We start from the raw sequence: 10224 nt of genomic DNA on the forward strand, positions 1-10224 counted from the left end.
TTGTCAGATTTATCTATTATATAATCAAGAATATAATAAAACTAAAGGGAGACTTGGCATACAGCCCGATCCGGTTGGAGAGAGTTCTAGCCCAACCGGGGCTGAAGCACTCTTTACCTTGTCTCTCTTGGTTTTGCTGTAATAATAGTTTTAGACAGCTGGGGACTTATTTTGATACACTAGTTAGGGCATAGAATTGAATATTGTTAGGGAGTAGTAGTTAGTCACATAGTTGTCAGATTTATCTATCATATAATCAAGAATATAATAAAACTAAAGGGAGACTTGGCATACAGCCCGATCCGGTTGGGGAGAGTTCTGGCCCGGCCGGGCTGGAGCTCTCTTTACCTTGTCTCTCTTGGTTTTGCTGTAATAATAGTTTTAGACAGCTGGGGACTTATTTTGATACACTGAGCTCCTCTCTCCTCTATCTTTCCATCTTTTCATTTATGTGCATCCATGTCCCAGAAATGCTTGTTACTAACCTAGCTCTGGGGAGTCATTCCCCGGAGTCCTTATATTCTTTTTCCCCAGAATGTTCCCTTGGATCAGAGAGACTCCAAAATCAGGGTAGCAGCTGTCGCCTTGGTCCCGTTCCATGTTCTGTGATGCCATGTTCAACTGCTACACTGCAGTGCCCAGCTACGTCCTGCTACGTCCTGCTGTGCCTTGTAATGCTGCACAGCGTCCTGCTATGCCATGAACTACTACAAAATTCTAACCCCAACTGGCCCGTTAGACACCGCCTACCAAGAGCCTGGGTCTGACCGAGGTTTCTGCCTAAAAGGAAGTTTTTCCTCACCACTGTCGCACTGTTGCTTGCTCTGGAGGAAACTACTAGAACTGTTGGGTCCTTGTAAATTCTGGAGTGTGGTCTATCTGTATAGTGTCTTGAGATAACTCTTGTTATGAATTGATACTATAAATAAAATTGAATTGAATTGAATTGAATTGAATTGAATTGAATTGAATTGAATTGAATTGAATTCACACACCAATGGCACAGCATATGGAGCAACTTTGTCTCCCAATGTCTTGCCCAAGGACACTTTGACATGGTACTGCAGGGTCAGGGATCGAACCAACCTTCAAGGCAACCGGGCTACACCTGAGCCACAGCCCCCCCTACTCATTTGGCAATGGCTTGAATGTAACGGTTGGCTAAAGTAGGGCTGGGCAATATGTGCGATATTATATCGTTATGGTGATATGAGACTAGATATTGTCTTAGATTTTGGATATTGTCATTTTGTAATGTGGCATAAGTGTCTTTTCCTGATTTTAAAGGCTACTTTACAGTAAAGTTATTTACTTGAGAGACTATTCTAGCTTTTCATATAATCTGAATGTGAAAATGATTTTGTTAAAGCACCAATGGTCAACCAGAAAATATTGTCTGAATATCGACATTGAAGTATTCCACTTTTTATTATTATAATGGATGTTTTTCATAAGGTAAATGCTGAAATAATTTTCTATGTCACAGATTGTTTCCAGAAATGTCTTATTTTCAGTGGATTTTTTCTAAATGAATTAGCATGATGGTAGAAGGTGTAATATGTAGATGCTGCTACTCAACTGAGGCCTAACAGAAATTTCAGGTTACAGCAATATTATTTTATTGGAATTATTTTGATTGTTATAACTTTAGCTTTAGTGATAAATGTTCTGTATTTGACTGTTAAATGTTCCACGCTTATTTAAAAAAAAAAACTTATTGTTGGCAGTTCACATCTACTGTATGTTCTCATCCTTGCATAAGATCATATAGCCATTTTAATGGGGTCTTATGTTATAATGCTCCATGACATGTTTTATTAGTGTACCTTAGCTGAACTTTAAAAAAAAACAAATCAAATCATAATTGCAATATCTTGCAGAAAAAAAATTACTTTTCCCCCCCAAAATCGTTCAGCCCTAATTTACACCATTCTTCTCTAAAAACCTTGCCGTCCAGTGTACGGAAGATGGACCCTGAATGCCTTCATCAGGAGGAACTTGTTATGTAAAGAGATAATTTGGCCATAAAGCTGAAAAGTTGAAGTTGGCTTTTTGGAATTCTTCAAACCTCTTCTGAAAACACACCTATATTCCTTATTTTACCAAATTAATTTCACAAAATGGACAACAAACTTACTAATTTGCAGCGTGAGTGATGATCAACCAATAAAAGGGCACAGATGTGGCCGATTCTGGCAATAGCCTATCTAAACCACTGTGTGTGGAGCAATTTTTTTGTTTCTTTATTACATGCAAAAAAATAAATGATCTGAGAGAAAAAAAACTTTAAAAAAAAAAATTATTCACATTGCACAACATCGGAAGAACACAAACTACATGTTAAATCCTTGATAGAACCTGCACTCCTGTTCTTCTCGGGGACTCCTTGCCTCATGCTGCCCCCTGATGGTGAACAGCCGCCGTAGCCACATCTGGACTTGAAATGAAAGCCGGCGTCCCCCATTCGAGACAAAGACAAGGCCGATAAAAGAATGCAATTGATTATGAGACCTGCAAAAAGTGGTACTGAGACCGGTCTTGAGGCCGAGATTGGTCTTGAGAACAACACTGGTGAAAGGGGCTCAAAGCTGCATCGACACTTCTTTTGTTCTAAATAAACGGTAGGGATACCCAGCTTTTAACCTCTGTTGGGATGTTAAAGCTGCTTGAACAAACAAGTTCTGGGGGTGTTTTTCATTCTCTAAAAATATGTAAAATGTAGGCCTATCTCCGGAACACAGGAACAGCTTTATTACAGCCTGATACATTACGACCTTAAGGCATTTTCTAAATAATTTAACAGTGTCTTTTTTATTTGCTCCTTTTAAACTTTCTTTCTGCTTTTCTTTCTTTCTTCCTGTACTTTCTTTTACATCTTCAACTGATCGTAAAACATACACATCTCAGCCAACAGTGAAACTAAACCGTACTCCTCTTCATCATGAGTACCTTTTGACTGTAGAACATTTGTTAAAGACTGAGTATTGCTGTTGTACTGACACTTTTACTTTGGTTAAGGATCCATGTCCTAACTCTGACGTGAAACTTTCTCTATTGGATGCATTTGTGTTTACAGCCCTTTGGATTCAGTCTTTCGTTTATTTTCTGTGTGTGTCTCAATGCAATGCAGGAGCTAATGAGGTACAAAACCAAAAATGTTGGTGTAGAAAAACTCACTAAACTTGTGACAACTTCCATCTGCAGCTCGGATGTTTTGATGTGTGTTTTTCGTCCAGCTCTCTGCCTCATGCTGCGACCATTCAAACAGAGCAGCGTGTCATTAGCATGGGAGCTCTTTGGCTGCCACATTAAAAGCTGGCCGATCAGACGGCGGCAGCACACCGGGGGGGGGGGGGGGGGGGGGGGGGGGGGGGGGGGGGGGGGCAGCTGCTTATAACTCTGCAAAGACATGCACAGGCCACAGCTTCTATTGTCCCCCCCTTCCTTCCTTCCCAAACAGGAGGCCGTTTAGCAGCCGACTTACAAATGACCTGGGTTGGCTTTGTTTGAAGTGAGGCGGAGAGGGGGCGGTTCACCAACAGCAGAGTCCCTTTGCTGCTCACACGGCTCATTACTCACACAGATCATACGGACAAAAGGCTGCAGGGAGGAGAAGTCACTAATGAGGAAAAGAGCAGATACTAAACGGAGTAATTAGGAGCCTCCTCACCGGCTATTCTGCTGCTTGGGTGTCACTCAGGGACAAAGGGAGGTGATTCACCTGAGCAGAGCAAGAAGACAGACACCTGCTCGACCTTTAAAGGCTCTGACACACCAACAGGACGGCCGACCGTCGCCAGAAAAGTCAGTCGGACTGATCAGTCGGCCCCTACACTCAAAAAAGTGCCTCGGAACACACCAAAAGGACTTAAGCGTACGTTCTGCGTGTGCCCAAGATGTAATATGTCTTCATAACAGCTGGTGGCGCTAATCTGTTTTGTCGCCCAAAAAGTGAAAACTGGAAATGACGGAACATCTCTCTAGACCTCGTGAACACAGAGCACGCCGTTGTCAGTCATTGTTTTCATCAGAGTGTTGATAGCCGTCAAGAAGGATCACTGTTACTCGCTTCACGGAAGGAAACACAATGGCTAGCAAGAAGAAGATACTGGCGTTGTCAGCTCTGGTTTTCTGGTGCACTGATTCACTAGTCAAGGGCTAGCACTCCACCAATCAGATTGGCCATTGATTCAACAAGTCAAATCAGCCAAAATAGATGCCGCCAAAATGCTCAAAATGACCTGCAGACTGGATTACATGATGAACAGCAATTCAACCGACATCCCATTGATGATACAAAACAGCCTAGTCAGCCAACAGTTGATATAGTTACCTAACGGTTGAAATAGTTAGCCAACGATTGAAGTCATGGTTGTAATAGTTAGCTAATGGTTACAATATTTAGCCGACATTTGAAAAAAATGGTTGAAATAGTTAGCCAACGGTTGAAGGTTCGCTGACGCTTGCAATAACGGTTGAAAAACAGCCCAGTCTCATGTCAGTTCGTGAAATGGTCACATTATGTAATCGATTGATTTGTGTACAGGTCACATTAATGTTTTCATCTTCGTGTGTTGATTACGAATTTTGAAGCAAGGTATTTCAATGGGAAGTCTATTTCGTGATCACAGAACGATTACGGCAGCGAGTAGTACTGAAAAGCTGAAAACTTGCGCTGGGAGGTTAGTCGGGGGTGGATGGGTCAAACAACGCAGGACTTTCACCCCGGAGACCGAGGATTGCGTCCTGCGTGTTGCAGCCCAGTGTCATGGCAGTTCGTGACATGGTCACGTTCAAAAATCGTGACCTATAATAAGCGACATTACTGTGAGTTGTACATGAGTCTATAAATTAGAATAACATCATTTCACAAACTGGCATGAGACCGGGTTGAGTAGAATGACTGCTAACCAATCAACGTTAGTATTGACAGTTCAATTAAAAAAAGAATTACAGTATCCAGTTTTATATTCTACATTTTGTTAGGCTACATTTGGAACATACATTGTGAAATGATGAAGGGGTGCGTTCATCTGACAGTGGTGGGGCCATTAGAAAAAAAGGTTGGAAACCACTGGTGTAAAGAATGATGAGTGGGAGCGAGAAGTTCAAACCAGCTGTATTTTCTCACCTACACACAAAGCTGACCAATCACAGCATCGAGTGGGCAAAAGTGGGGGCATGAAAGTCAAGTCGTTGTCGAGCAACGGACTCACAGTAAAATCTAATTGGTGCTTTACAGAAGGCAAAAACTGCCAGCAAGGCCGTGAAACAATAGACAACTCGTTTTTCGACGTTTCAAAAGGAGCTATCTTATTCTATTGTTCATGAGTACAGGGGAAAACAAGCCTGCCTGTTAATGTTTTGCCATCTCTCTCACAGGAAGTCGCCATTTAAAGAAGGAGAAAAATAATTGAGACTGATCTTTAGATCAAAAGCTTTATATTTCAAATTGAGAACATACGCTTTGCGCTGCGGCGTCGCTGCCCAATTTGTCAGCCAACAAGAACTGAGCTGCTTTAGTCGGGTGCGTAAAACTGCCTCCCAGGGGGCACCGGGGCAGACCACCAACGCTTTTCGGCCACCATGCTGCTTCCACACACAAACAAAAGCACAAAGCTGCAGCAGGGACGCTTTGTACGCTAGCTCGGCTTTAATGTGGCTGCAGGCCGGCAAAGACCTACGAAGGGTTGTTGTCCTGGAGGACAGTTTTGCATCCTGACCAAGACCGTATGGGCGGTTTCGGCATTACTTTAATAATTGATCTTTTTTGTTGTTGTTTTTTTAAGTCTTAGCAACACATTTTTATGCACATACAGTTGTGCTCATACGTTTACATACCCATGCTAAAGTTGACTAAAAAGAGGAATAAAAAAATTGATAGACAGAGTTTTGGAAATTGATCTTAATGTCTTAATTAAAAAAATAGGACAAATCCAACCTTTAAGGACACCAATTTTCTTTGTGAACAGGTAAATAATGTATTGTACATAAATACATGTTCTTCCTTAAAATACAGGGGGCATAAGTATGCACACCCCTATGTTAAATTCCCATAGATGCAGGCAGAATTTTACTTTTAAAGGCCAGTTATTTTATTACTATGCATCCTGATAAAGTTCCCTAGGCCTTTGGAATTAAAATAGTCCCCCCCCACATCATCATGTACCCTTCACCATACCCAGAGATTGGCATGGTTTTATTTCAGTTAGCCTAATAGCTGGTTTGATTTGCATTGAGAGATGATTTTATGTAAAGTACCCCGTGCCGTTTGGATTCCATCAAAAGGCCGTTTCCACTCCCCTCTCCCCTCCCTCCGACCCACCCGCCCGCCACGCGGCAAACTGAGCTCTTCTTTCTTTGCGGCGGCGGCCAAGCCGGGTTCTCGTTTTGTTTTGTCCCAACTGGGGGGGGTGGAGGTGGGGTCAGAGGCTCTGAAAGACCGTGGCTCAGTTTAACATCTATTAGCAGAAAGCTGCGACCCCCGCAGAGCCGCTCCTATTGGCTGCTGGGGCTCAAGACAAGCTGCATCCCCTGAAGATGTTCTTAAAGCTGGCCAGACGCTGCACGATTTTATTCATCTTGGATGTTTATCCACACTACATGTTTTAATCAAGTTTTTCTGCACAGCCAAAACATGCAACATCTACACGTGGGTTTTCAGTAGTTTGGTGCAATGTTCAATGTGGACAAAGAGAGAGATAGAGAGAGAGAGAGAGAGAGAGAGAGAAGGTATAACAAGTAGGCTACTTTTAACTTTTGATTGCATTTTGATAATAATACTTTGGCACTATTATTAAGGTAAGATTTGAAATTAATTGATTGTAGGAGAGTACTTGTACACAGTTTGGTCAGTTCTTTTATCGTTTGTAATCTGTAAAGCACTACTCATGAAGTTACAGTGGATACTCTACACGTTGTTTAAAATGAAATGGTAACACTTTATAATAATGGTACATTAGTCATCAAGAATGAATTCATGAATTCATTCATTTAGTACTTTATGGACTGTCAGAAGTCCTGATGATTCAAAAACCTTAATTGATGCATTAACTACCACATTGTCCATGCATTAAGTCACGCATGAGTTACCAATGGGTAATGTAATTGTTTTCATAATAAAAAGACCGCAGCTGTATCTGGTAAACCTCTTTTTACTCTTTCAACTGTCAGACTTTCGCGGTTGAACCACGAGCTCGGGGAAGCCCGTCCGTTCGTCCATCTCTCTGGCGAAGTGCAGGCCGACCGCCTCGCCCACGACCACCTCGGCCGTGGTGAACACCTCCAGGTCTCCCAGCACGTGACCCCCGACCGTCTTGCCCTTGGCGTCTGATAGGCAGATGTGGACGTGGGCGTCCTGGTTCAGAGTGCCCACCAGGGAGACGATCTCGAACCGCCCGCTGAGCTGGATCACCTGAGGGAGGGGAAAGTCCAGAAGCATGAAACATGTAAAAACATCTCTGGTTTATTTATAGTTAGTTCACTTTATCTATAGCCTACCAATACTAGCCTAGCCTACTGGCATTTGGCGAGCTTGGAATCAGAACAAAAGGGTGAAATCGTAGAATTAATGTCTAATATTGTCTCAAATAAAGGTCCGTTTCTCTCCTCAGTTCAAGTAATATACATTTTGAAAATAATATCAGAAAGTTCAGAGGTTTTGGACATTATTGACTTCATACAGTTGCACCTCTTGGCCAGTATATTGGATCTTTGGTTAGAGATTTGATGACCCTGTGTACCCCCTTTCCATGCACCTGATCCAGGGGCGGGGCTAGAAGGGGGGCACGGATGGATGGCAATAAGAATCTGAATGGAAAGTTCACTGCTTAAAACTTGGCGCTTTTTCCACTGACCAGACCAAAGTCATCTGTGGGTTTGGTCGTGAACTGAGCGATCATCGCAGCACATCCAGTCGGAAATACCACCTGATGGCGCACAGCCACCCCCCCATCAAAGTACTTTTTCCCCCCTTTTATTGATGGACAGTGTTACATCCAACTGAGAATGTTAGTGTGAAATTGAACACTACAGTAGGCTGTAAACCAATGTTTTCAATAAAAAAAACATTTGCCGATCCATTTTTCCATGTTGATAAGAGGATTAAAATGAGAAAAATAATGTGACAAAAAAAAATCAAGGGCCATTTAGAATACATAAAAATGTGCGATTAATTGCGAGTTAACCATGACATTAACGCGATTAATTGCATTAAATGTTTTTATTTTGTTTCCAGCAATAGTATAAACATGCTATGTATATGTATATATCCATCTTTTATATTTATAGAGAGAGAGAGAAACATCTGGTGCAGCATATCTTTGTGTAATTATATATTATTATGAGCTAAAAAAGAAAATATAAATAGAATTTATATATTCCTTTTCTTTTAAACTCTCACTATTCTTGTACACGGTGTAATAATGTCTATTATGTGGTCATTTTAAAAAGGTGCTAAAACGACAACCTAGATAAAGTCTCCAGAAGGTAAAACTCAGGCCTTCGTGCTGCCTTCAGGTACCTCATTTGTATTTGTGGCCGTGGCGTTGGCCAGCCGGAGCGTTGCCTTGGTGACGCTGCCCACGCAGGTGATGATGAACGGCGCTCGGAGGCGCCTCTCCTCCACCAACGCCTGCAGAGACCCCAGCAGCTCCTGACCTGGGCCCAGCCGGACCACGTGGACCTGCAGAGACGAGCCTCCCGCTGCTGAACTCTGGGAGAAAAAACATGGTTTCATCTGTTCCTTTTTCTTTACATGCAAACTCTTTATTTTAGATTTGTTTCCCCCTGTTGCCGTTTACTGTATTCTGTTTTAGTTTTTACCTTTAACATGTTTCTTCTTCTTTTAGATTTTTTTGGTTATTTGTTAATTATGTAAAATAAAATAAGAAAAGTTATATAAGTAAGGTTTTGAATGTGTTTACGTGTAACAGAGTAATTTGAAGAATTAGTACTTCTGGGATGTCAATACTTCAATACAAAATGTGTGCAATTTGAAATAGGTGTGTGTGTTCCATACAGATCTTAAACAGGCTCACTGTGTTTGACTAAACAGCAGTGTGACCTCTGACCCCTGGGGGGGGGGGGGGGGGGGGGAATCACACTGATCTGCAGGTTCACAAAGAGCTTCAACAGGAAGAGCAAACATCACATCCCTTTACGTTCATTCACCAACACGTTGACGAGTCAAAGAGTCAACGAACAGTCCTTCAGCTTTAATTATCACCATAGTTGATCATTTAAAAGTCATGTTCAAGTCCGTTTTTGTTAAAGCAGTTTAAAGCAGGAATCCATATAAATGAACTATGAATCAGATTTCTAGTAGGTTCGAAGTTACAGTGATTCTTTAAAAAGACATACAGTAGAAATGAGAAAAGCTACAGGAGGCGACAGAAGACTCGGCCGGGATACTAAAAGCTTGTAGGACTTTAGAGAGGCCATGCAGTTTCAGGGTTGAAACCCCTCTGAAACTCAGGATAAAACCTCAATTAAATTGTTATTTTATCTAATGGCCTGCAGTAAATGCTAACTAAACAAGGTGGAATTCATTCATTTATGACTCTTATTCTGCAGAACTGCAGGTGCTAAGCTATAAGTGCTATAGCTCTGGGTAAGTCTAATAATAATATTAATAATAAGATCTTAAAACATGTAGGAGTGTTTCCTCAGCTGTAGTTGGCTTTTATCCATCAACACATGGCTTCCTCTGAGAGCATGGGGCTCCAGCAGAGAGATATACAGAATATATTTATATTTTACCTTTTTTAAGTCTGGATGTCACAGGGAAAACATTCCTGCCTGAGTGTATTTCAACAAGTTGGAAATCCAACATGTTTCTTTCTGTTAATCTGCTTTGGATACAGTTCAGATCTTAGAAAAATTTAAAAAGTGAAAACTCACCATTGTTAACAAGTCTGAGGTTCCTCGGGGACTAAACTCTGAGCACAGCACAAACACTTGAGTTAAACATTTACAGGAAGACACACACACACACACACACACACAACGGTGGAACTGAGCATGCTCAGTGGCCTGCTAACTTCTTGCAGAGATGTTGTCTGGTCTTTTACTGCCACCTGCAGTATGGATGTGCTTCATCTAGCAGAGAACATCTCAACTGTACTAGATGTGTGGGACCCCATGGGACAACGTGGGATGTGTGCCAAAATCTCTAACCGGGACAAATGTCCTGAAAATGACCACAATAGACACATTTGGGCAACA

General features: G+C 41.8%; 1 protein-coding gene across 1 annotated transcript; it reads right to left on the reverse strand.

Moving 5' to 3' along the window:
- Positions 1-7136: 7136 nt before the first annotated feature.
- Positions 7137-10011, reverse strand: LOC117961041 (bifunctional protein GlmU-like). The gene is made up of 3 exons (XM_034899411.1): positions 9901-10011; positions 8522-8713; positions 7137-7414 (listed from the first exon to the last, which is right to left on the reverse strand). The coding sequence occupies exons 1-3, from the start codon at positions 9901-9903 to the stop codon at positions 7163-7165; spliced, it is 447 nt and encodes a 148-aa protein (XP_034755302.1). The 5' UTR covers positions 9904-10011; the 3' UTR covers positions 7137-7162.
- Between the last annotated feature and the right edge of the window lie 213 nt (positions 10012-10224).

Source organism: Etheostoma cragini, chromosome 18 (assembly GCF_013103735.1).
Source record: "Etheostoma cragini isolate CJK2018 chromosome 18, CSU_Ecrag_1.0, whole genome shotgun sequence".
Lineage (NCBI taxonomy): Eukaryota > Metazoa > Chordata > Actinopteri > Perciformes > Percidae > Etheostoma > Etheostoma cragini.